Source organism: Erigeron canadensis, chromosome 3, assembly GCF_010389155.1.
Source record: "Erigeron canadensis isolate Cc75 chromosome 3, C_canadensis_v1, whole genome shotgun sequence".
In the NCBI taxonomy this organism is placed as follows: domain Eukaryota; kingdom Viridiplantae; phylum Streptophyta; class Magnoliopsida; order Asterales; family Asteraceae; genus Erigeron; species Erigeron canadensis.
Genome location: NC_057763.1, coordinates 38307857 through 38334012, shown reverse-complemented (window position 1 = coordinate 38334012; position 26156 = coordinate 38307857). Strand labels below are relative to the sequence as shown.

Below are 26156 nucleotides of genomic sequence, written 5' to 3'. Positions count from 1 at the left end.
ATGGCAACTGCAGGGAATTTGAAAGTTCTTAATGCGCTCGATGGTGCAAAAACCCAATGGTATCACTTCACCGCAATAGTGATAGCAGGGATGGGTTTTTTCACAGATGCTTACGATCTCTTTTGTATATCTCTTGTAACAAAAATGCTTGGCCGCGTTTACTACACCAAAACGGGCTCACCCAAGCCTGGAAGTTTACCGCCTAATGTATCGGCTATGGTGAATGGGGTGGCGCTAGTTGGGACCCTCTCGGGTCAGTTGTTTTTCGGGTGGCTTGGTGATAAACTTGGAAGGAAGAAGGTGTATGGCATCACACTTATGCTTATGTGTCTTTGCTCTATTGCTTCCGGTTTGTCTTTAGGGAGCACACCAAAGGCTGTGATGACTACACTTTGCTTTTTCCGGTTCTGGCTTGGGTTTGGGATTGGAGGAGATTATCCGCTCTCTGCCACCATAATGTCCGAGTATTCAAACAAGAAAACTCGTGGTGGTTTCATTGCTGCGGTTTTTGCTATGCAAGGATTTGGAATTTTAGGAGGAGGGGTGTTTGCAATTATTATCTCGTCAGTGTTTAATTACCAGTTCAAAGCTCCACCATACGAGGTTGATCCCGTAAGGTCAACAGTTCCTGAAGCCGATTATGTTTGGAGGATTATTCTTATGGCCGGAGCTCTCCCGGCTCTCCTAACATTTTACTCAAGATCTAAGATGCCTGAATCTCCTCGTTACACTGCCTTAGTGGCCAAAAACGCTACCAAGGCGGCTTCAGATATGTCAAAAGTCTTGCATATGGAGATCGAGTCCGAGCAACAAAAGGTAGATGTGAATACAAAAGAAAGCTTCGGTCTCTTTAGTAAGGAGTTCCTCAAACGACACGGGTTACATTTGCTTGGAACCACCACTACATGGTTCCTGCTCGACATCGCATTCTACAGTCAAAATCTGTTCCAAAAAGACATATTCACAGCCATTGGTTGGATTCCACCAGCGAAAACAATGAACGCTATTGAAGAAGTTTACAGAATCGCAAGGGCACAAACACTTATTGCTCTTTGCAGCACTGTTCCGGGCTACTGGTTCACTGTCTTCTTGATCGATAAAATAGGACGATTCACGATCCAGCTACTTGGTTTCTCAATGATGACAATCTTTATGTTCGCCTTAGCATTCCCTTACAACCACTGGACTCGACCAGAAAACAATATCAAATTTGTGGTTATGTACTCGTTCACTTTCTTCTTTGCCAATTTCGGCCCCAACACCACCACCTTCGTGGTCCCTGCAGAGATCTTCCCAGCTAGGGTGAGGTCAACTTGCCATGGTATCTCAGCAGCATCAGGAAAACTAGGAGCAATGGTGGGTGCTTTCGGGTTCTTATATTTGGCTCAAAACCAAGATCCAACCAAGACAGATGCAGGTTATCCAGCAGGTATCGGAGTGAAAAATGCATTGATTGTATTAGGCGTAGTTAACCTTTTGGGAACTTTGTGTACTTTGTTAGTGCCTGAATCAAAAGGGAAGTCGCTCGAGGAAATGTCAGGGGAAACTGGGAAAGAAACCACTGATTCACAGCCTTAGCTTGAGTTATATGTATCGGGTACCATTAGTTCATCACTATGAGCATGATTTGAAGGTTTAAAATAACAAGCTTGCTTCGATTTTAACTTAATGAACCTATTTATTCGTCTGAGCTTTTCAATACGTTATTCTTGTGGCCAAATGACACATTTTTACACTGTTCATTAGACAAATAGAAATTAGAGTTATCAAACTGTACGGATTGGGTAACAGGGCATAACATTTTCATGTCAAAAATATACTTTTTTGATGCGGGTTGATCAGATACAACTGGTTGGGTGGGCCTGAAACACCTTTTGGCTTAAAGTTTCAAACTTTATAAACACAGTTTATATGCCTAATATTAGTAATAGAATTATGTTATCTCAATAATAACCTTATAGTTTATAAAACAATGAAAGAGGTTTTATCCATTCCAAATACATATTGAGCAACCTGTGGTCGGTTTTGATCCGTTCCCTATAAGCTGATGTTTTATTGACTCATTAGAAGACATAAGCTGACATCGACCATCTATATGCAAAATAGGTTGGAATTGGTATCACTAGTAGAAACAAAAGGCAAGCATGCATGTATATGCTAAATAGGTCACACACTACATGAAAAAATTCTTATATGAATGGATCAGTAAATACTACCTTAACAGTGCATACACAGAATCAGTTAACACGTTCTCTGAGCGCTCCTAGCTCCATCTCTTCAGGATCAGTAGCTTGAATTTCATAGTGAACACCATCTAAATCCCGTCTTAGTTTGCTTTTAGAAGTTGCATACAACATTTTGGCACGGATCTGGGAGGATTCTGGCGACCTACAGAACACACGGATTAAAATAATAACTAACCTTCAATTCATACAATAACATTCCATTCAATTTTAGAAAAAGCAACCAATAAATCTAAACAGAACTTATAAACGATAGTAGTTGACATGACAATAGTATGGTTTCAGCAGCTTATAAAAGTTAATCCTTCTGACCTGAACCCAATCCAACCCATTACATAATCCGTACATTTTGTCTCTTCTAAACAAAATTTAAAAAACCTTGTGTGTGAAACTCAACAACCTCACAATTAGCAACCAAAAAGCTTATGTAAAGTTTTAATGAGATGGCAGAAAACTAACCAAGCAATGAAGAAAATCTTGCTCTTTTGACAATTGTCAGAAGTCACAAAGTCAAAGTCAAAGACAGCATATCTGCAATCATTCTCTGGCAATTCTGATATGAAATCTTCGTAACTCTCAGAAGGACTCCCTGTCTTATCAACAACAACTTCATTTTTATTGTCATCAATCTTAAATATCACATAACGGTGCGCCTTCTTTCTTTGCAGTTCCAAGAACGCTTCTTTGCAGTGGTCAGCAACATCAACCCCTGAGATAGCATTTGCCTGCAAATCCATATCATATATAATTACCAAAAAATAAAAAAACAGAGATTGACCTTTTCCACCATTGTGCTTTGACATTATTCGCATACAAACCATATTTGTTGCAGGAACTCCAAGACATCCCAAAAGTAGCATTTGCTTATTCTAATACTAATATATTTTGTTCTTTTTATTAAAAAAAGATGTATTTTAATGAACACAACTAAGATTAGCTAAAGTTAATAAACCAAGTATAACGGTCCAAAGATTCAAGTAAATTGTCAAAAAAAAGGTAACATATACTAGTAATACCAATTATTGGCATAGAAAACGTTAAGTGTCATGTAGGCAAAGACGATGCCATTGCACATTTGCACACCCCAGCCTACATGGATTGCTACATTAGATGAAAGTGATTATGTTTACATGGACTAAATTCTCTATAAAAAAAAAATGTGCCCATGACTTTTTATTAGTAATAGTAACTTGGTCTAAACTTAAATAAAATGATAGTTCAGTTTTCTTGTATGCAAATAAACCATAGCTATTATCAGAAAACTAAAATAATACCACACAGTAACGTGATGCAATAAGTAATCACTTCAAAGATTAAGAACATGATTATAAAAAATTAAATGACAAGTGAAGAAAAAAACTGGCGGGGTGACATTTGATCGAACACCTTGAAGGCATCATCAACAATAATAAATAAATAAAAGAAAAAAGAAAAGAGATAAAACGTACTCCTGCTACTCCACCTCGGAATCGAAACGACATTGGTTAGTGAGTGATGTTTGTCAAGAAAGTGAAATTGAACTCAAAGATATGACGGGCACAAAAGGTTTTTAGAAAGTGGGTTGGTTGGTTCAGTAAAAATCACCACCAAAATGAAAGTGGGTTGGGAGTCAGGTCAGGTCAGTTGGTGCGATTTGCTTGCTTTTGATTGCATGGTCCTACGACTACTTGTTTCCGCTTTTTCCCCCTCCCCAATATTTATATGGATTTTGTTAAACCGAACTCTAAAATCTTTTGTGAAATTATATTAAATACTCTATATTTGACGTAAAATTTTAAGGTTGGACCTTTAATATAACAAAATATAACTTTTTTATACACGTTAATTAAAATACTAAACGATTCATTTGACATTTTCCTTTATATAACATTATCATCTTTGTTTATTGGAATTTTGCTTGATGATTAAGATAAATTGTCTATTGTTATTACTCATGACAGAAAGAATTTTCTAATGTTAATCAATTGATTTTTATTTTGGAAGACATTGAGGTCGGAATGAGATTGGGCATTGTCACGTTTCATCATAGCATACAATTTGTCTTGATTTCCGATTGATAAAAAAAGGAAGAAAATGAAATTCTTGTATTTTCTAACTCGTCCCTAACTACGTGTGTTTGAGTAAGTATTTGCATAGTGTTTCGCCTCACGGGCTCAAGCGTATGACTTGGTTTTTGGTATTGTGGTGTGTGGTGAGAGCCTCTCGATAAGTTACTAATTTAGCGTTGTTATTATTTTTGTTTAATTATATTTAACTATGAAAATCTTAAAATTTGTAGTATTTGAAGCCCCAAAATATATTTTGTCATGTAAGTCATGATATTATTTCTAATCTTAACATTTTTATCTTATATATGTGAATGTGTGAATAAAATTAGTTTTTATATAAAAGTTAAAACGAATAAAGTAAATATGTAGAGTAATAGTTTGATTAAAGGGGCAAAATTACCACTCGGGTGTTTATATAGAGCAAATTTACCACTTATTCATCTTTTTATAAGAGAAGTGATAATCGTACTATATAAGTTCATTAATCTATCATAATGTACAATACATATTGTACAAACAATTAATGCGTAGTTGTAGTAGATTAATCAATTTATGTGGTACAATTATCATTGCCTTTTTATAAGGTTAAATTTACCGTTCATGCGTATAAAAAACAATTTACATGTCGCATGAGTATTTACATGTCGTCGCACAACAACATTGAGTAAAACAAAAGTGCATATACTATTTGTAACATATTTAATCCCATTTTGTTTATCCTAATTAGGGATTTTTGGGAATATCTAGAACAACCAAAAAAGGCTTCTCCACAACACTACAAACCCATCAACTATATCTCACACAAACTGTAAACATCACAGTAAAAAATAACACATGGAATCTGAAGGTATATGGCAACACTCTTTGTTCTGTTTTTCATATTTAAAATATCTGTTTTTTTATAAAAAAATAATTATAATAATAAAATATTCAATTGAATTTGATGTTTATTTTAGGGCAACAACAACAACAAAACACTTCCAACAATCCATCATCTATGATCGCAGCTGTTCTATCCAAAAGAGCCAAACATCATGAAGATCTCCGAGCCATTGAAAAACAGGTCCCTTATATGTTTTCTTGATAAATATTATTACAATATCTAATTTCTTCTGAAGTTTTGAATTTTTTTTATCTGGGTGTCTAGAAATTTGATAGCTTTTTGATCAATGATATAATTAAAGTGTTTTTACCCTAATTTTCTAAAAATGGAAAGTTTCAATACTTTTGGATCAATGAAAAAAGATTCATTATCTCTCATCTGGGTGTGTTTCAATTGTCTTCTAAGTAAGAAAAGTTTCAAGCTTTTTGGATATTAAAGGAGTAGTCAATATATTTGATTTCACCTTTGGATGTGCGTTTGGAAGATTAGGGAAATTTTCAAGATTTAGTGAAGGATATGATAATGTGAGTGTTGTTCATGGATTTCGTGGTTAGGGCCCACTTCCTGAAAATCCCATTGATCATAGGATCTGATTTAGACTCGAGTGGTCGAGTGGAGTGTTAAATGGCGGATTGTAGAGAGGAGAGCTGACAGTTATCGTAGTACTAGTGTATGAGTGAATCTATGTTAAATGTTATACCAAAATGATTACAACTGCTGAATTGTCGGAGTCTAGTTCTTCATGAATTCAAGTTACAGACTTACAGCTCTAATAATGTTGGGCATAATCATTATGCAATGACAAGTTTCTTACATAGTACGAGTAGTGTTTAATGGAATTTATTGAAGTATCTCTGTGATACTCTTCGAATAATTATTTCAAAGCAAGATTTAATGGAACATATTTGACTATGCTGGTATTTATGCTTTATATATTTTAAAACTTTAGGTCAAATTAAGCTCCTTTTGTCTATTTATTTTAAAGATAACGTAACAGAAATGATCAGTTAAATGCTTACAAAAGGTCATATCATCTGCCATTGCCCATCAAAACGTTGTAGTTTTATTAATACTAAAATAACATATCAGCCTAATGGTTGACGTTAGTTGCAGGTTTATGACATGGAGACGGCTTATTTACAGGATTCAAGCCAACTTGGAAATGTATTAAAAGGTTATGAAGGGTTTCTGTCAGCATCTAAGAGCACATCACTGTAAATCCCAAAATCTCGTGTTTACTTTTATATGATGCAGCTCTGTATCCTTTACCATATTGATACTCCATCTGACCCATGAAAATTGCACAAAAACAAACTTAGGAGTTTTGGAATCATCTCAATTCTCGAGACATTCCATCTATTTGTGATAATGGTAGTGGCAAATCAGTAATTAACTTGGAAAGATAGCAGAAAATTTGAATGTTGCAAATTTTGTGATATCTATGGGACGTTAAAGGAGTTAGCAGTTTAGTATTTGACTTGAGCTGTGTGTCGTGATTGCAGCTACAAGCGAAGTAGGAAATTTCAACCGGAAGATAGGCTCTTTTCACTATCTTCAGTCACCTCACCAGCAGTATGTTTTGTATCTCTTATATATTAAGTACTGTTTGTTAGTTATAATTGCATGTCGGCCCCGAACCTTTATTGCTTTGTCCAAGTAGATGCGGAAATATAGGCCAGTTATGTGAATACCAGTTAATTTGTTAACAATGGGTCAAATGGTATGAGACAAGTCAGAGCGTTAGGCTATTCAAAGGTTTTGTAACTCTTCTTAAGCATTTTCAAATGCTTGCTACATTTTAACCTTCTTTATTCAGAAAATGGCTTATTACTTTGATAAATCGTTTCTGTAATCATTTTAGTACCTTTGGTCATGTTTAGTTATGGATCAGTTTTTCTAATTTTCAAGAAAATGCAAGGGTTTTTTTTATCTTTGGAAAACCCTTGAAAAATTTGAAAACAGGTTTAGTCGGCAAGGGGAAAAAGCAAGGAGTTTTCCATTTCTGAAATGGAAAATAGTTTAAAAATTACAAAAATGGGTGTTTCGAAATTCAAAGGGTAGTTATCAATTAGAAAATTGAGTTTTTCTGTTTCATGTATACTATTTTTGGAAATTTTTTTATCATGTTTCTAGGACCCCTAAATTTTTTTTTCTGGAAAACACTCCTAGTTTTTGACCACTAAATGCACTCACTTCATTGAGATTAGAAAAGTTTTCAAGAAAATGTTGGTGACTCAATCCAAATAGTTCCACCATTTATGAAAATATACCTAGTTTTGACTTGTTACACAACGCACCTGACATATCCATTTGCCCATTCTTGACGGTTGGAAAGCGTCTTTTCCTGTAACTTTAATCAAGAAGTCGCCACATTGTTTAAAAAAACCTTTTCTGTTGCTTATCAGACTGAAGAACAAGCTGCAATGGGAGCTGCATCTGGGATGGGACCGTAAGCACTTTCTTCTTTTTGAATTATTTAATCTGGTCTGCTATGAAAAACAATACACAGTACTGAATTTTGTTCACATTTTTATTTGGTTAGGGGGAAACCGAAGAAGGGTAGGCCTGGACCGAGGGATGTGAGAAGAATCAGGCAATACAGTGAACCTGACTTCGACTATGAAGATGATCCAGATTTGATATGACATATTTTATATCAAGGCTTAGAGTTAGTACTTAGTTATGCTACTGTAAAGATTAAAGATATAAAGAAAAATTGGTGTTGCAAATATGATTGCGGGGGAACTAAAGTTGCAATTATTAGTCAAAATTTTCTGTTTCCTGGTGTATATATATGCATATATTTGTGAATCTTATGGATTTAGGCTCGAGGATATGTTGTGTTCTGTTAGACAAAGAACCAAGGCAGTGGCTTATAAGCCCATCTAGTATTGACCTTTGGGGGCTACACTACCCGAAATTGAGCCAAAACTCATTCGCTTCTTTGTGGTCCAGTGGTTCACATTGTTGGGGAGATACTGAGCCCGTACCCAATTTGGACAAAACCTACAAGTAGCTTGTCATCCTACATGATATATTTTGAGGTCAACTAACGATCAATCTTTAATGGAATAATCTGACCCATAAGCTATTGGTTGTTCTATGATAATACAATTCATCATAACCGTATGCTATGTCCACTTAATATATACCCTTTCTGTTTCAAGAGAAGTGCCCGCGGTTAAAAAATCACACCTGTAGGAGTCATATCATGGCACTAAAGCGTTCACAACTTTACTCTTGCTTTTTGCATAGACTTTTAGGAATTCGTTTTGTGAAAAGAGTATCAAAGGGTATAACTCTAAGCTTCATATTTTACTTTGAAAGAGAGCATTCATTGTTGGACCGGAAGAGTATTTCCTTGACCAGTATTGTGCATATTGCTTACTTTACTCTACTGGTCACTAATGAGTAATGACTTATCAATCCATAACCATTTCTTCTTCGACCAACATCGTGCATATTGTATAATTTATTTACCCATTCAAAACCCAACCCTTCCTCAAACAAACACCGTGCATGTTGCTTTAATGGCGAATATATAAACTTTTGTTAACTCGAAATGTTGGATTAAGCGGAATAATTTTAGGGAAAATATTATATGCTGCAAACATCAGCTCCCTGCCCTCACATAAATTTTTACATGAGATGAAATAAAAACTCAACCCCCTTTTAAATGTGAGGTGAAGCAGCATATAATCATTTGTTGTTAAGAGCATACCAGACAACCCCATAATTTTATAGAGGGTTAAAGAGTCGAAAATTTGAAACTTACAACCTCGAAAGGAAATAGCACCCTAGATATGACTATGTATGTATTTATGTTTTTTTTTTAAAGGTAAATTTTGCTTGAAACTTCGTGTTGCGATTTGACAACAAGAGGTCTAACATACATTATCTTCTCTGTCCCCTCAGACATAAACCTGGGTAGAAAGACTATCTATATTTCAAAATTGATAGAATATAAATTCAAACTTAGATCTATCGGTCACCAAAAAACTTTAAACCATTCCACCAACTCATCATTTTTAAAAAGTATGACAATGGAAAAAAAAATGACGTCGTATTGGGGGTGGGCGGGGATCTATAGAATGCCTCGTATATGTAACTCCGAACAATCATCTCGTCTGATCAAAAACTAAACCAAAAACAAAAGGTGAAAAATGGACAACAAAGAAGCAGGGAAATCGTTGTCTGTTTCATGGACTGAAACCTCGGATAGTGTTTCTCGTCATTTTCACTTCCGCCCCGACGGTCAATTTTCTGTCAGTAATTAATCCCACTCTTCTTCTTTCTTTTTTTTTTTACTCAATAACAACTTGCTATTGAAATATTATAATTACGGTTTTCATGTATATATTGTTATCACCATTATTACTCGATCGTATTATTAAGTACTATTAGTTATTGATGAACTAGTTCTGTTCTTTTGAAACAGAAAGGTGTTATGACTGTATATATTGTGTTAATGGAATGAACATAATTAGCCTAATAATTAAACTAGGAGTTGATGTAAGTAAATTTAATGGAAAATTACTTCTAGGGATATGTCACCTCGCCATACCCTGCGTTTGACGGGAACAACAGTACCCAATCCCTAAGGGGGTACCAGGGAGGTGAGTTGTAGACAGTCTTAACTCTACCCAAAGGTAGAGAGACTGCTTCCATAAGGATCTCCGGCCAAGAAGATTTAAAAGCAGTAAAAGGGTAAAGTGTTTATACCTGTCTGTCGAGAACATGATAAGACGATATACCTGTCAGCTGGGTCCACTGGGTATGGCTACCTTAAGAGTAGGTAAGAGTAGCAAACGTCCGACCTAACAATACCCTAGCACAGTACATAAACTCTAGCAACCATACGTAGAGGAACCACACCAATCCATCCCGAACTTGGTGGTTAAACTCTACTGCAGTGACGATATTGTAGGGGAGGTCCTTCGGAAAAATAGCTCGATGCCAGGATGATAAAAACTTCACACCTCCCGTTCTTCATACTTTTTCAATATGAAAAAAATGCAAAAGAAAAAGGTCGTCTTATTCAAAACCCCAGCTATGACATCCCTTCTCTCCCACTTCACACCTCGGAACGCGCCGTTCTTATAAAGGCGCTTTGACACTATCTTAACCCGAAACGGCTGAGGAGAGCAAAGGTTCCTTTTTTTGAGGGTACTCCCGGGAACAGATCCAGTGGAGACGGAGTGGGGCCTATAGCTCAAAGGATTAGAGCACGTGGCTACGAACCACGGTGTCGGGGGTTTGAATCCCTCCTCGCCCACAACCGGCCCAAAAGGGAAGGGCCCTTCTCTCCGGGGGTAGGAAAATCATGATCGGGATAGCGGACCAAAAACTATGGAACTTGCGTGTGGGTCTTTTGTCGAAATGGAATGCAAATAACAACATGAAATGTAGGAGCATAATCAACAAAGTCTTCAGCAAGGAGCTCAAACAGGGGGAACGTAAACCGCCAGGACAACCATACCTATACATATGTATTGACTAAAAACTAAGGGGATTAAACTATTTCTAAACAACCTACGGAGCAAAGTACCTTAGGCCGCTAAGCTAAACTAATCCTAGTCTACTCACAAAAAACGCTCACAAAACGACAAAGGTAACCTATACACCTAGTCCTCTAGAAACTGTCTGTTGAGTACACACCCGACAACTAGAATGCGTTTGAAAGAATAAGGAAAAGTAGCATACCTATACATATGCGTTTGACGGGATTGGATATTGTTATTGTAGGCTCGATTAACTAGAATGAGTCCCTGAAAGAATACACACACCTCAAAGGAAAGTGTGTGGCCTTATAATCCGTAAACGTTGAAGGTGGTTGTTCGGAAATTTCTTGGTACTTAAAAGATCAGCAAAGTTGGTTCAGATGAGATTTCTTCTGGCTACCCCAAAAAAAATAAAAAAAAAATAAAAATAGAAGAAACTTTATTAAGGATACTCTCTATAGCAAACCTTTCTGGCTATTGATTGGTTATGTTTCACATTAGATGGGCCCATTCGGTTTTTTAAGGTGTCTTGTAGACAAAGTTCCTATACATTTGATATAATACAAATCGCAAATTGTTGTCTACATTGATAAGATTCTCTTGCAATCATCAAATGTTGCTCATCAAACGACTCACCATAGACGTGTTTTTTGATCATTTTATCTGGAACGTAGCTCAAAACATAAACCTTTTTATATGTTTAGTGTATGGATGTATTAACGAATCCTTGTGTCTTCTGACTATTGAATCTTGTGGGATTTTAATATTTTAGGTGAAGGTGATTGACGATTCAAGACCTATTATCTACAAAATGACTGAATCCTTCATCAATCAGTTCTTCCCTTCTGGTTTTCCATATAGGTTAGTTAGTTCATGAAGCTTGGTATCACTTAACTGCCGTCTAATAAGCGTCGTTTCTCTTAGTCACCATTTATATCGTCTTTTGTTACTATAGTGTCAATGAAGGATACCTTAGATACACTCAATTCCGTGCATTACAGCATTTTTCAAGTGCGGCACTATCCGTGTTGTCGACTCAGGTCCTCTTCTGATACTTAAAACTTCTCTATTTTTAAACTCTGTCTTTGCATTGCCTTTGATTTTTGGGAACATGATGTTGTAGGGATTTGTAAATTTACCCCTTTGTAGTCACTGTTATATGCTGCAGGTTTGAGACCTACACCTGCACAAGCAACTGTAGTTAGTTGGGTAAGAAACAGCTATTAACTAAAATTTAAAGATGCCGATGCTACAGAAAACTTATACTGAGTTTGCTGATGTCACTTAGGTACTTAAAGACGGCATGCAGCACATGGGAAAGCTAATATGTAGTGATTTAGGTGCACAGATGGATTCAGAGCCCAAACGGTGGAGAATTTTGGGTTTGTACAGTTCATTTTTTTTTCTGTGTAGCTATGAAAATATTCGACTTCAATGAAATTTTTTTAATTTGTAGCTGATGTGCTGTATGACTTGGGCACTGGTCTGGAAATTTTGGCTCCGTTATGCCCACCATTGTTTCTTCAAACAGCTGGCCTTGGGAATTTTGCAAAGGTAAGTAGTTGGTTAATTTATTTCTTTGTTCGTCAGTATAGGTGGCAAAATAAGCAAATTGAGTCGGTTGAGACGGGTCAAACGAAGCTGAGGTTAAACTGTGTTATTGTTCATGTATTATGAACAAGTATGATTACAAAGTTATTAGAAAGTCATGAACAATGTAAACACATGGGTGGCATTTCTTTCGACCCGTTTTCCTTTTAGCAACTTTTTTCATTATACCCTTTGCTCTTGTTGGCATAAGTTAAGACCCGTGGTAATCAAATTTACATCCAACAGGGGATGGCTGTGGTTGCTGCAAGATCGACAAGATTACCAATATATTCTTCCTTTGCCAAAGAGGGTAATCTTAGTGACTTATTTGCAAAAGGGGAGGCGATCTCTACTGTGTTTAATGTGCTTGGAATAGGAGCTGGAATTCAATTAGTCTCTACCGTTTGTTCATCAATGCAAGGGAAGGTATGGTCACATTTATTTTTTGAAGTTTTCTTTTATCATTGCCACTTTCGATATAGGGAGCTGGCATTCAATTAGGACACCACACAAATTTTACATACAAAGCCGTGCAATAACAACGGCAGCCAGTACTACAATACACTACATTGCCTTTGACATGTGAAGTAAACAAACTGGGTATTAGGTTACTGTTTCTGCTGCTTTAAATACTGATCTTTTTGTGCAGATGGTTGTTGGGCCCCTTCTTTCCGTTATACATATATATGGTGTATGTGAAGAAATGCGGGCTGCTCCCGTCAACACTTTGAACCCACAAAGAACTGCAATGATCGTAGAAGAGTTTCTAAAGGTTGATAGATGAATGCTAAGATGGTCTCGTGAAGGTTTTTTAATTAAACGGGTCAAATTGGCAGAACAAATCAAATGGGTCAAAATTCAACAAAAAAAACCATAAAAAGTGTGTTGAAATGTATACATCCTAAATTACTTATTAAAAGAATATGATTATTTGATAAATTGTGTAGCTTTTTGTACATATCTTGGGGGAAAATGTCACATTAAGGTAATGTACTTTAGGCGAATATCTAGTTTAGGTAACAAACTTTGTTTTTATTATTGAAAATCATTGAACTTCCCAAAAACTTTGATCCATAGTAATTAATTTTTTTAAGTTTGTTTGATGATATGGTCCTGATTTGCTGATTGTCCAGTCAAATAAAGTGTCAGTAACTTTGACCATGTTGCAATATTTTTAATACGATCTGAAAACCGGTTAGCTTCAAATATTTTGTATCTGAATTTTGAAATTCATATGGTTTTTATAAGCAAAGCTGCAAAAGCAAAGTTTATCTTTCCTCAGTACATTACTTTACTTTCTAGTGCAGATTTCCCCATATTGAATGCATCAATGGTTTATGAAATTCGTAGAGACAAATATATATTGCAAGGCCTACTCTACCAGATCTGTCCTAACCTGTACGAGAATGGCCCATTTTAACCCATTACCCAACCCACCCATTTGGTCATGCTACTGTCTGAGGATACTAGGTTAATTGTCTGTGAGTCTGTCCCATCTTAAAACAAGAAGACATGACACATAACAAGGAATACGTTCTATCACTTCTATACGAATGCTATTTTATAAATATATATGGTTACTGAAATGTATGATTCAGACAGGAAAGGTATCGGGCCCTGTAGACCTAAGGTACAAAGAAGATCTGTTATTTCCTGGACGGCTGATAAAAGGTGCCGGAAATGTTAAAGTCGGTAGAGATTTGCATACTGCAATTAAGCCCTCAAAACTTAAGGAGCTCAAAGAAATCTTTCCAAATGAGAAGTTTCTGCTGAGTTATGGAAACAGGTGGACAGACATGGTGTTGGAGCATAATGCTAGCGGTGAAGATGCACTAAGAGGATGGCTGGTTGCAGTGTATGCTTCAGAAATGGTGAAATCTGTTTCTGAACGAGATTCCTATGTGTTACAAGAGGCATATAAGAAAATGAAGTCGGTAATGACTTCATTGCTTCCGCAATTACAAGCAAAAGGGTGGCATACTGACCGTTTTCTTGATGGAAAAGGTATACGTTTTGGTTTCTAGTTTTTACATATTGATTAATTCCAGTATAAGCCAAACATGTTCTTCCTATTCTGTTAGTCTTTTCTTTCAGGTTACTATATGACCCATTTAACTTACTTGATTATTCGGTTTATAAATTAAAAGAGAACTGGGAAATTGATATATTTGAATTAATCCTATAATAAACATGGACATGATGTTATCCTTTTGGTTCTTCCATCATTGTTAGTGATTATACTATTACTCCACTACTTTTATGGAATTTTGGATGCGGCAAAAGTGGCCATTGAGTCATCTTTCAATGTTTCATTACATGTTTTTCATGTGCCTTGACCTTTTCTTTTTACATAATAAGCTTTATTTCTTATTCCTTGGGAAATTATGGTGATTTCTGTTTGTTTCCGTAACAAAAAGTTAATCACCTGTTTGCAAAATGATTGTCTCACTATCTACAAAAAGGCACAAAAGATCCTCGAATGATGTTTCTGAAGGTAAGACTTTCGTAACACTGTTTTGACAATCAATGAAAATCGTAATACAATTGTGTATATACTCAAACATGTGCAAGGTAAGTGTTTGTGGATCCTACTTGTCTGTACATAGATTCAAAGAATATTACCAAGCATTTCTGCATACGCAGATACAGTGGTATGGAAATATGCATGAATGAATGGATGATTTATCAACCATCTGGTGAAGACAAATGATATTTATCAACCACCAAACTTGTGTGCATAAAATCAATATTTTAAATATTGGGTTGAACCAAGATCTCTACACTAGTCCGATACACAATTATTTTATAGAATTGATTTCGAAGTCCTGGTCGGCTTTATGCTTCAACCACTGACCTGAACCTGATGTGTTAACCTAATGTTTCTAAACCGACCTGTTGGACACAATGTGTTTAACCAATGTTCACCATTCCCATTGCAGTATGAGGACATTATGATTTATGAATAAGTATATTCATAGCTTTTGTTTATGCATGCTTTCTTAGTATACAACCCAAAGATTCAAAATATTCTACGGAGTAATTTGTAAGTTGAGAATTTATATAAAATGGAAACTAATTAATTTAAGTTAATTCATACCATATATTGTTACGCGTTACTAACCTCCTGAGGATAAAAAAAAAAGGAGGAAGTCAATAGAAAAAAGATGTCAATGAATCAAAGGTCCACTATTTCGTTGATCGATGTTAATGGACCAAGAAATCTGTCCTTTGTTGTAATCACCACACAAAGCCGGTCAGTAAAACTAAAGACGACCGATGTCATTACCAGCAGCTAAAGATTATTATTATTATTATTATTATTATTATTATTATTATTATTATTATTATTATTATTATTATTATTATTATTATTATTATATAATTTTCATTGTAAATAAAAGTACTTTAGTTATTGATGATTACATAGATGTTGTCGTAGGGCTGTTAATATGTTCGGGTTGACAGGTTCGGGTGTTAAATTTTGGTAAGTGTTTGTTTGATTGTGTTTAGAGATATAGAATTAGAGATTTAGAGATAATATGTGAAGGGGCAATACGTAGATATTAAAAAAACTGTTTAAATTTTATAAAATAGATTTCTAATTTGTATTATAAAAGGTATAGATAGATATAGAAATGATCACGAGTTAGTGTTAGAATATGTTGAAAAGCGGCCCAAATCTTTTGTCGGTAAAGCACTTGGACCCATCTACGATTTCTTGCTCGATTGCCTTTTACGTCTTTGTTTTTTCTTTATTCCTTTGACTGATTTAATAATGTAACTGATGACAATAACAAGGTTTGGTACTTGTTTTTTCCTTCTTTCTTTTTTATCATTATTAAAATATATATATATATATATATATATACACATATTTTACCTCGCGCGATGCGCGGCTAGTTAAAAAGGTTATTTTATGCATTAGTAAATAGCTATTCTATAGATTTATCATGTAGAAATTGATTATGTTATATTTCATGCTTAATTCGTGGATCACTTTGGTCACCTTTTGTTTTTTCCAACATGTTGATATCACAGTTACTTAACCTACTATAGTAATTACACACCACTTATGAGAACATTTAATCTAAGATATTTTGATATCATCAACACCACTATTTGTGTAGCCATAAATTACGTAAAAATGTATTCACCTGATAGATTAACACTACTATGAATCAAACGTAAATCGATAATGTAGCATGCTGCTAGTTTTTGCTTCTAGTTATGCTCAAAAGATGAAGCAAATACCTTATGTTAGTGATGGCAAAAAATAATCCTAAATACAATTAAGAAATAGAGTATTTTATCTCCGTCAATCAAAAAACTCATTTGTAAAACTCAGTAACTATTATCATTATTATATAGTAGATTTTGTTTTGTGGCTAGAATAGTAACAGCCAATTTTAGTTACTTTATTTTGTGATTCAGCCAAGAGAACGAAAGAGATGAACAACAAAATTGTTTTGTCATACATAACTTAATGATATTTTAAAATAATTTTTAAAATTTCATATAGTCTTCAAAGTTGTATATATTATAATAAATAATATTATTTTTGTCAAATATCCTTGCCAAATTAGTAGAGATATTGAACGACTTTTTATTCTTCATAATATGGGTTTTGATTTTTTTTTTTTTATATCTTGTGTATATAATTTTGAATTAATATTTTATATTATCTTTAATAAAATAAATTAGATTGAGAAGAAATAGAAGATACAAAATAAATATTGTAGAAAAAGTATGGAGATGCCACATAGGATAAAAGCTTATGTGGTAATGTTTAAAGGTAACTTTAGATATAAAAGGCTTTAGAAATGGATTATCAACACCATGGTGATTTTAATTTTTGTTTAATCTAATTGACTACTTCAGAAAAGGTAGAATGTGCCGTTCCAAAAGAGAAAGAAAAAGAAAATTAGGATGTAGAATTTGGTTTAAGGGTGGGGTAGGTCTCGGACTCCGGGTGATTTACAATTACTTGAATTTATATGACTCAATTTTTTTTTGGGTTTTGCTAAACGAAACCCTAAGGGTTTTTGTTAAAGTATATTAATTAGTTGTACGTTTACCATAAAACTCATGTTATTTGTACTTACCGGCTATTGGCAAAGAAGAAGGTATACACCAAGGTAGTTATTATACTTAAAAGAGGATATTGTTTATTAAAACAAAAGGTTTAAATTTGGAACATATATTCAAGGTGTAGCTAATATAATGTTAAGATTTATGAGTTTCGATGTTATCTTTTAACTAATTAAATCTATTTTTTACACTTATATTGTTTTATTTTTGTATATTCATATAGTTTTGAAAACTTCCATATAATCATCATAAGAAAAAAAGGAAAAGAACTTTATGTAATGTTGAATAAAAAAGATAATGAAATATCATTAGGTATAGACGTGATTTTTTAGTTAAAGAGAAGATATCATTTTATCTAATGAGAAGATCTTAGATTTCTATAATATATTTATTTATTTATTAATTAATATATATATATATATATATATATATATATATATAAGTTCATTTTTTTTCTAAATATATAGTTTATTTTTGAAAAAAATATGGAGTTGACACATAGGATAAAATCATAGGAAAAGAACTTTATGTAATGTTGAATAAAAAAGATAATGAAATATCATTAGGTATAGACGTGATTTTTTAGTTAATACTTTTTTATAAGAGTTATGAATATATATCAAATGATGATGATGATTTTAAATATTTTCTATACTTTCAAACGCAACTTTCCTTGCTACGAATACCCCCTCTAACATTCTTCCGATAAATTGTAAATATTAGTCCCCTAAGTAAAATTAGGGTCCTTTTACTCCTGTTAGGCTTTAATACATTTTTCCCCCTTTTCTACACAATTTTTTTAATAATTCATCGGTATTCGATATTAGGGAATACCTCATTATATAATGGTGATGTTCTGCATGTATTTTAGACTACTAGACGTAGACCATAAGACGTTACAAGTTATTCAAAGGAAGGACCTCCAGAACATGTCACTCTAAAGAGTCGAATCTATGAACTGGGTTAAAACCAATGATGACTCCAGGCTTTCATATCGATCTTTTATTGTAATAAAATTAGAGCCGCATCAATATGCATATTTGCTTTTAATTATTTATTGCCAGTTAGTATGCATTTTATTTACAACAGTTCTCCAATCTTGACCTAGAAAGATATATATGTATTCATAATGTATAAAATATGTCAATTTTTTAATATCAAGTTGACGAACATCAATTACCAGTTAATCAATTAGTGAGTCTTGATTGTTATGGAGTTTGGAGTTAGAGCTTGAAAATGAGGCTAGGAGTGGATACTTTTATTTCAACTCTTTTAACATAAGCTATTATTTTAAAAATCTTTCGGGGCTTTTGGAAGCTTTTTGGGCCTCACTTTTGATCTCAAATACATAATCAAACAGGGCTACTATTTTAACAAGAATTTATTTTTAAAAGTTCGGGGTCTTTAAGCTCCTATAATCCCTCGAATGCCTCTTGCCAAACAAAACCATAGACGTGTTATCTCTAACTGTAACATCCCACCCAATGGTGGAGGGACCTTAGACATAGGGAGGGCACAGCCCACCCTAGATAGACTAGAATGTCAACATTATTATAGGTAATCTGTTATGTTTTTGATCCATCAAACCTTTTGGCCCATCCTATGTAGAAAGATCCAAATTAACCTATTAAATTTCTGTGATATTGTAGTTGTATCTCTCTAAACTAAAAGTTACAAATAAAAAAGGTAAAAGTTTAAAAAATTCATTAAGCCACGCATACGTCTTCTATTCTTATGGACCAATGAGGGTATTTTAACATTAATTCATTTTTAGTAATTGTGATGATTAATATAAGTAGTAAGCTTTTATTATCCATTTATCCTCAACCATTTACATAGTTTACTGTGTTGATGTAATGGGGCTATTACGAAAGTATATACATATAAAGTAGTCTATATATACATATAAAGTAGTCTATCTTTCAAAAAAACACGAGATAAAAACATATACTTTTATTACAATTATGATTGCTTTATATTGTATTTATTTATGTGAACTCATTCTTTCTAAAAGTTATAGCTATGCTATTATAGTGTCGTTATTTAGATACAGTACAGTTATTGTCTTTGTATAATTCTGCAAATATATTGTTGTACGTTATTTATGAGCTATATGTTGCCATTTGTGAACTAAATTGATGTTATTATGCTGTTATTTTGCAATTAGAATCCAGGTTAACAAAAAAAATTTGGGCCTCCCTGTATAAAATTGTTGGCTTCGTCACTGATCCCACCCTATATATATATATATATATAGGGAAACCTTACTTTGAGAACCTATTTTTTTGTTAGAACCGTGAGAACTCCTAAAACTTATATTGGATCACATGTTTTTTTTTGTTCATTCACATGTGAAACGTTATAAAAATATATGTTGTAAAAGAAATTTTTTTTCAAAACCTTATATATAGTCGTTTGTCACATGTGAACAAAAAATGTCAGCAAATTCATTCACAAGTTCATAAAAGGTTACTTTGAAGGTTTCTTCTACAACATACATTTTTATATCATTTCACATGTGAATGAACAAAAAAAACATGTGAACAAATATATATCTTAAGAGTTCTCATGGTTCCTACAAAAAAAATGGTTCTCAAAATAAGGAAACTATATATATATATGTGTGTGTGTGTGTGTGTGTGTGTACGGAAAAGTGAGTATGGGCTGTTACACACCCAACTTGTGTGAAAACTCCTCACATGCTAATTTTTTACTGTAATATTTTAAATATATAAACGATTGGACTCATATTTTTTATACATTAAAAAATTTTACTTGTATGTAACGAGATTTAAACCCAAGTTGGATGTGTAACAACCGACATTTACTTCTTTCATACTTATATATATATATATATATGAACAATCAAATAAGAACAGTCTTAAAATAAGAACACGGTGAGGACACTTAAAAACTACATTTTGATGCATTAAAAGTCCATAAAACTAACATAGTGTATTACTAATTATCATTATTTAAGTGTTTAACAACACATTGGTTTGTCAAAATCGAGAAAATCATGTGTTTTGTTTTGTGCATCCATCTTGGATGCATATTTATCAAAATGATGCATCCAACAGAATACGTGATATTTTCAATTTTGGAGGAGAAATGTGTTTTAAAATACTTAAATAATGATAGTTAGTTATGCACTTTGATAATTTTATGGACTTTTAATGCATCAAAATGATGTTTTTAAGTGTTCTCACCGTTCTTATTTTAAGAATGTTCTTACCGGAGTGTTACTATATATATATATATATATATATATATATATATATATATATATATATATATATATATATCACCAACAACAACAACAACATAAATCAATCCCTAAGACGGGGCATGTGGAAGGTGAGCTGCAGACAGTCTAACCTCTACCCAGAGGTAGGGAAGCTGCTTCCATAAGGACCTTCGACCAGAAAAAGTAAAAGAAAATTGAGAAGGGTTTAGTTTTCATATCTGTCGACCGAAAAAAAGGCCTAAGAGCATTTACCTATCTGCTGAGTATCCCCAGCTATGTTTCGAGTAGGGAAGAATAACGACTACCATAGCCTAACATACTATATCATAAGTTCGACAAAAACATATACGATAGCATCCATATAACATACAAACCGCGTAAAAGTGTAAACATAATAGCCATAACCTCCTAGAAGAAACCAGAAACATGGATTTTGAAAAGATCCATACATACATATAACTAGTAATAACTAAGAAATTACGGGTGCTAGACAACCTATGAAACCCAGTAATTAAGACCGTCTAACTAGACTAATCCTAGCCCTCTCACATAACACCTAAACCCAATAAACTTATTCTAGTCCTCACAGTATCCTCTCATGGTCATGTCCTCCGACGAGCAAGACATTATATATATATATATATATATATAATTTTATTTTATCTATACTACTATATAAAAATTATAACCCCTATATTAAAAGTTTACATAATTGGGACATGCAAATTGACCAAAATACCCTTAGTGAGTTAAATCACCATCAACCTTTAATATTAAATTACACCATTAGTTCATTTTATTAGAAAATATTTCTACTAACCCCTTTAAATCAAATACTTTTACCTACACCAATAGATGTCGCCACCACCGACTCGCCGACGTATTGTGTGGATACCATGCTCGTATACTATTAATTTTAGCATTTTGTATTGGAGGGTCAAAATGAAGTATGAACACATGCGCGTATAGCGGCTGTTTACAGCTTTGCATGATTACATTGCCTCATCATCGATCTGTTTGAAGATAGTCAAATTTAGATTGGCTACTACACTACCACTCATCACCCAAAATCGTATAATTATCTTTTAGATTAATATATAAAGATTTTTGAGGTTAAATCAGATAGAGACGTACGATTATATATAATTAATTAACTGGCAATTTATACATCATGTGCTAAACTGTATACATTTCATGTAATTGCTATTTGCTGGATATGCCCAAAAAGTGGTCGTTCCGAAATAGTTTAAGACTATGAATAATTATTCCGATCATCATTTACAACATTTACGCTGGTTCGGCAATTTTATTTATAAAAATCGCTAAAGTTATAAATTGATAATAATTTGGGAGAAAAATCAATACAAACCTTTATCACGCATATTTAGTACTTTTACATAACATCATAATGGAAAATTTTACCCTACCCCACGGGAATAATATCGTATCAGATTTGACGGAGGGGCCATTGTGTGGGTAAGAAAAACAAAATCGCAAACTGGAATCTCTACTTGATTTTGAAAATCGCAACATGAAATTAGAAACGGTTTGAGATTTGGACTTCTAATTAGTTATGTGATTGTTTAGTTTTTGTTACAATTTTGTTGTTCATTTATGTAAATAAAAAAAAGTTTAAATTGATCTTTTTGATTACTCAAATTATTTCAACTATATATAAAATTATAATTATAATATAAAAGAAAAGAAAACAAGTTAATAGTTCATCCAAAATGTGCATGCACAAAGAGTGTAGAGGCTATGGAGTAAGCCTCGTTGCTCGGAAACTCTAGTGCTGACCACACTGAGAGACACGAAAGCGCAGGTAACGTCAATGAGGTCTGCAAGTTTCACATCTAAATAATACTCGATCCGATAGTTTACGATATAGATAGATATATATTTAACAAAAACATTCTAAAAAAAGATATAAATAGATATCGGTAGTTGTCCGGTCGTACTCAAATAATAAGCTTAGATACTAGAGAGTATAGTTGATTTGTAAGTAGCCACCAATAATCATTACTCTTTTGACGTATAAACCATATGCGTCCAAGTCTCTACTTTTTCTTTTAGCCTGGACTTTTATGTTTCTTTAAACAAACACATGTCATAATTAAATTTCTTTGCTAAAAACGACATATATGTTCGGAAAGTTAAGTACCTAACCTCTTAATCCTATCTTTATTTTTTAGAAATAAACAATAATTACTAATTAATAAAACTCTTTGTTTAGGCAATTACTATTCTCTTTTGTTACACATTTATTTTTCCCTAACACGAAAAATGTCCTTTATTTAAAAGTCAAAAATTCAGCTTCTTTGAAAGAAAATTATTTTTTGGTTATATAATATACATATAATAAATATATATATATAGAGGAAGGGAATATGAGGCTGTTAGGCAATCAAGTTGGGTGAAAAACCCCTCACATACCTTCTTTTAAAAGGTAAAAATCATGGGGGGCCATGTATTTATTTAAAATATTAAAATATTAGTATGTGAGAGGTTTTTCACCCAAGTTGGATGCATAACAGCCTTATACTCACTTTTCCCATATATATATATATATATATATATATATATATATATATATATAGGTTTTAGGTAAAATATAACAGGTATTATAATAAAACAAATAAAACAATAGGTTTTATATAATCACTGTGCATCATAAATATCACCATACATCAGTTGTCTCATGAATCTTCGTGCATCAATTTAACTATGATCTAAGGATCAAGATATTATCTTATCTGTTTTACTTTAATAGTTGTTTTACAATAACCAACCCTTATATGGTAACACTCCGGTAAAAACACTCTTAAAATAAAAACGGTGAGAACACTTAAAAACATCATTTTGAAAAGTCTATAAAACTAACATAGTGCATAACTAATTATCATTATTTAAGTGTTTTACAACACATTGATCCGTCAAGATCGAAAAAATCACGTTTTTTGTTGGATGCATCTATTTGATTAATATGCATCCAAGATAGATGCACAAAACAAAAAAACATGATTTTCTCGATTTTTACACGTTAATGTGTTGTTAAACATTTAAATAATGATAATTAGTTATACACTATGTTAGTTTTATGGACTTTTGATGTATCAAAATGTAGTTTTTAAGTGTTCTCACCGTGTTTCTTATTCTAAGGTTGTTCTTATTTGATTGTTATCATATATATATATATATATATATATATACACACACACATAAAAACGTGACAATTTTTTTAATTTGCTCACGCTAACTAAAAGTGTGACAAATGAAATATTATCTGTAATGCACCGCCACCACCAATCCTTACCAATTTGTTGCCACCACCAAGGGCGGTACCAGCAAAAAATATACTATTCGCTTAACTTAAAACTAGCACGGTACTCGCGCAATGCGGCGGTGGTCGTGGTGGTTGGGGAGACGGTACCAGAAAAAAAATCTACTATTCTCTTAACTTAATACTAGCACGATATCCGTGCAATGCGGCGGTGGTCGTGGTGGCGACGCTGTGGTGGTGGGGGTGATTGTTGTTGGTGGAGGCGACGTCGAGTGGTGTAGATAATTGATGTAAAAATAATTGATGTAAAGAGTTGACGTAGATATTTTAAAAGATAAAAAATTGATAGTGTCATTTAATTGTTAATGATAAAGGATAATGTATGTGAAAATTTATAAAGGTGTTAAAAGAAAATATTACATATTTTCAATATTTGTATGAATAAAGTGTTATATTTTTATAACATCGTATGGATAAGAGGCGGCAAAGTGGAATAGAAAAATTTTATGAATTTATTTTTGAAAAAAACGAATTGAAATTTAAAAATTTATAAGAAAAAATTCCAAATTTTTAAAAATATTTAAATATGAAGGGGGCGTCAGCTCTTCCCCGCCCGCTTCCGGTACTGTATATGACTGTCACTATCTCGCTGATGTCAATACCATTTTTTTTATCGTTGCATCGGGCAAACTTTAATCATCTATTTACAATTTTTATTAAAATAATAATTTAAACACGATTTTCTAATCTGATCCCAAAGTACACATCTTTTTTGACTTGTTTCAATTAATTAAAATAAAACTACTTCACCTAGCTAGCTACACTGTCCTTTTGTTGTACGTACCTTTGGCCAACACACCTTATATAAACCCAATATGTATCTATTACATATATATTTAGACTAAGTATCAAAATTCTCAACCCAAATTCGTTAAGCCTTTATTAAAGATTCAGAACAAGATAAAAATCTGAGTGTACGTACGTAGGTAGGTAGGTACAAATGGTAAGAGCCCCATGTTGCGATAAGATGGGATTGAAGAAAGGCCCGTGGACGCTACAAGAAGACCACATCCTCATCAATTACATTAATATGTATGGTCATGGCAATTGGCGCGCTCTCCCTAAACTAGCTGGTAGTGTATTTACTACATACTCACATTTTTATACTGGGTATATATTTCTTATAATTCCTCTTATTATAAGAAGTACTAGTTTTCAATTTGTAAAATTAATTTGGCTGCATGCAGGTTTATTGCGATGCGGAAAGAGTTGTAGGCTAAGATGGACTAATTATCTTAGCCCAGATATTAAAAGGGGCAACTTCACTCGAGAAGAAGAACAAACCATCATACAATTGCATGCAGCCTTGGGAAACAGGTAATTAATTTATTTATTTATTTGTATCCATATATATATATGGGGTTTGCTAAATACAGCCTTTAGGGCTGTGTTTAAGGTGTATAAATTGTTTGTACATTTACCATGAAAAACAGGGGGCGGGATTTTACTATGGAAGTTACAAGTTTTTTTATGCACGTTAAATACAGCCTTATATATATATATGTATAGTATACTAGTAGTTATATATAAATGTTTTTGAAATTAATTAGCTAGACTAAAAATTAGACCGTTTGGTAATTATTAGCTAGCTTGTTCTATAATTCATATATATATATATATATATAATACGTACAAATAACTAACAAATTAAACATATATGGTCTGTTTCTTGGATTGAAATCATATATAGATGGTCAGCCATTGCAGCACGACTACCAGGTCGTACAGATAACGAAATAAAAAACGTATGGCACACTTATTTGAAGAAGAGAGCAGTGAACGAGCATGAAAATTTTGAGCAGCAAAGAGACACATTAAAAGAAGAGGACGACGTCGTGGTGGAGTCATCACCGTCATCTTCATCATCTAATAAACCCTCCTCCGAAATCATCAATAATAATTATAGTGGCGGGCATAATAATCCCCAAACTAGTTCTAATACCAGTGACATATCTTCTGGGATCTCGAATGATAACGGTGGTGACATACAAATATTATTGAGGAATAATAATTCACAACTAATGGATGACGATTTTTGGTCGGAGATTTTCTCAGCTGGCGAAATTAGCTCCATGATGACTACTACTGTGGAAGGGGAGTACAAGTATACATCAAGCAGCATTATGCATGATGACATGCACTTTTGGTTCAATGTATTTACTAAAGGGGATGAATTATTATAATTAGATATATACTACGAGTATCTAATTAAGCAA

General features: G+C 33.3%; 5 protein-coding genes across 6 annotated transcripts; 4 read left to right on the top strand and 1 right to left on the bottom strand.

The window, feature by feature from the left end:
- On the top strand, positions 1-1578 carry LOC122592082 (probable inorganic phosphate transporter 1-7). The gene has a single exon (XM_043764289.1). The coding sequence runs from the start codon at positions 1-3 to the stop codon at positions 1576-1578; it is 1578 nt and encodes a 525-aa protein (XP_043620224.1).
- Positions 1579-1912: 334 nt separating this feature from the next.
- LOC122590809 (actin-depolymerizing factor-like) lies at positions 1913-3905 on the bottom strand. 2 transcript variants are annotated; one of them, XM_043762978.1, is made up of 4 exons: positions 3692-3905; positions 2703-2968; positions 2217-2388; positions 1913-2091 (listed from the first exon to the last, which is right to left on the bottom strand). In XM_043762978.1, exons 1-3 carry the CDS (start codon positions 3722-3724, stop codon positions 2238-2240), a joined length of 450 nt encoding a protein of 149 aa, XP_043618913.1. In that variant the 5' UTR covers positions 3725-3905; the 3' UTR covers positions 1913-2091; positions 2217-2237. The 2 variants fall into 2 exon arrangements, with proteins under 2 accessions (XP_043618913.1, XP_043618912.1); XM_043762977.1 differs by having other exon boundaries at positions 1913-2388.
- Positions 3906-5040: 1135 nt separating this feature from the next.
- LOC122590810 (chromatin modification-related protein MEAF6-like) lies at positions 5041-7953 on the top strand. Its single transcript, XM_043762979.1, has 6 exons — positions 5041-5138; positions 5248-5354; positions 6288-6388; positions 6677-6746; positions 7580-7623; positions 7717-7953. Exons 1-6 carry the CDS (start codon positions 5126-5128, stop codon positions 7817-7819), a joined length of 438 nt encoding a protein of 145 aa, XP_043618914.1. The 5' UTR covers positions 5041-5125; the 3' UTR covers positions 7820-7953.
- Positions 7954-9256: 1303 nt separating this feature from the next.
- On the top strand, positions 9257-14470 carry LOC122590808 (protein root UVB sensitive 2, chloroplastic-like). Its single transcript, XM_043762976.1, has 9 exons — positions 9257-9439; positions 11448-11536; positions 11631-11715; positions 11825-11884; positions 11964-12057; positions 12132-12229; positions 12512-12691; positions 12915-13037; positions 13864-14470. The coding sequence occupies exons 1-9, from the start codon at positions 9338-9340 to the stop codon at positions 14287-14289; spliced, it is 1257 nt and encodes a 418-aa protein (XP_043618911.1). The 5' UTR covers positions 9257-9337; the 3' UTR covers positions 14290-14470.
- Positions 14471-24726: 10256 nt separating this feature from the next.
- Positions 24727-26156, top strand: LOC122593389 (transcription factor MYB14-like). The gene is made up of 3 exons (XM_043765789.1): positions 24727-25013; positions 25128-25257; positions 25631-26156. The coding sequence occupies exons 1-3, from the start codon at positions 24881-24883 to the stop codon at positions 26121-26123; spliced, it is 756 nt and encodes a 251-aa protein (XP_043621724.1). The 5' UTR covers positions 24727-24880; the 3' UTR covers positions 26124-26156.

Excerpts from the sequence above, each read along its gene's own strand:
- LOC122592082 (XM_043764289.1), top strand. The coding sequence starts at position 1 with ATGGCAACTGCAGGGAATTTGAAAGTTCTTAATGCGCTCGATGGTGCA.
- LOC122590809 (XM_043762977.1), bottom strand. The coding sequence starts at position 3,724 with ATGTCGTTTCGATTCCGAGGTGGAGTAGCAGGA. Across the intron at positions 2,969-3,691 it reads TCCGAGGTGGAGTAGCAGGA|GCAAATGCTATCTCAGGGGT; the intron begins GTACGTTTTATC and ends ATGGATTTGCAG. Across the intron at positions 2,389-2,702 it reads AAGATTTTCTTCATTGCTTG|GTCGCCAGAATCCTCCCAGA; the intron begins GTTAGTTTTCTG and ends TGTGTTCTGTAG.
- LOC122590810 (XM_043762979.1), top strand. Across the intron at positions 5,355-6,287 it reads TCCGAGCCATTGAAAAACAG|GTTTATGACATGGAGACGGC; the intron begins GTCCCTTATATG and ends CGTTAGTTGCAG. Across the intron at positions 6,389-6,676 it reads GCATCTAAGAGCACATCACT|CTACAAGCGAAGTAGGAAAT; the intron begins GTAAATCCCAAA and ends TCGTGATTGCAG.
- LOC122590808 (XM_043762976.1), top strand. The coding sequence starts at position 9,338 with ATGGACAACAAAGAAGCAGGGAAATCGTTGTCTGTTTCATGGACTGAA. Across the intron at positions 11,716-11,824 it reads TATCCGTGTTGTCGACTCAG|TCACTGTTATATGCTGCAGG; the intron begins GTCCTCTTCTGA and ends ACCCCTTTGTAG. Across the intron at positions 12,692-12,914 it reads GTTCATCAATGCAAGGGAAG|ATGGTTGTTGGGCCCCTTCT; the intron begins GTATGGTCACAT and ends CTTTTTGTGCAG.
- LOC122593389 (XM_043765789.1), top strand. The coding sequence starts at position 24,881 with ATGGTAAGAGCCCCATGTTGCGATAAGATGGGATTGAAGAAAGGCCCG. Across the intron at positions 25,014-25,127 it reads CGCTCTCCCTAAACTAGCTG|GTTTATTGCGATGCGGAAAG; the intron begins GTAGTGTATTTA and ends GGCTGCATGCAG. Across the intron at positions 25,258-25,630 it reads CATGCAGCCTTGGGAAACAG|ATGGTCAGCCATTGCAGCAC; the intron begins GTAATTAATTTA and ends AATCATATATAG.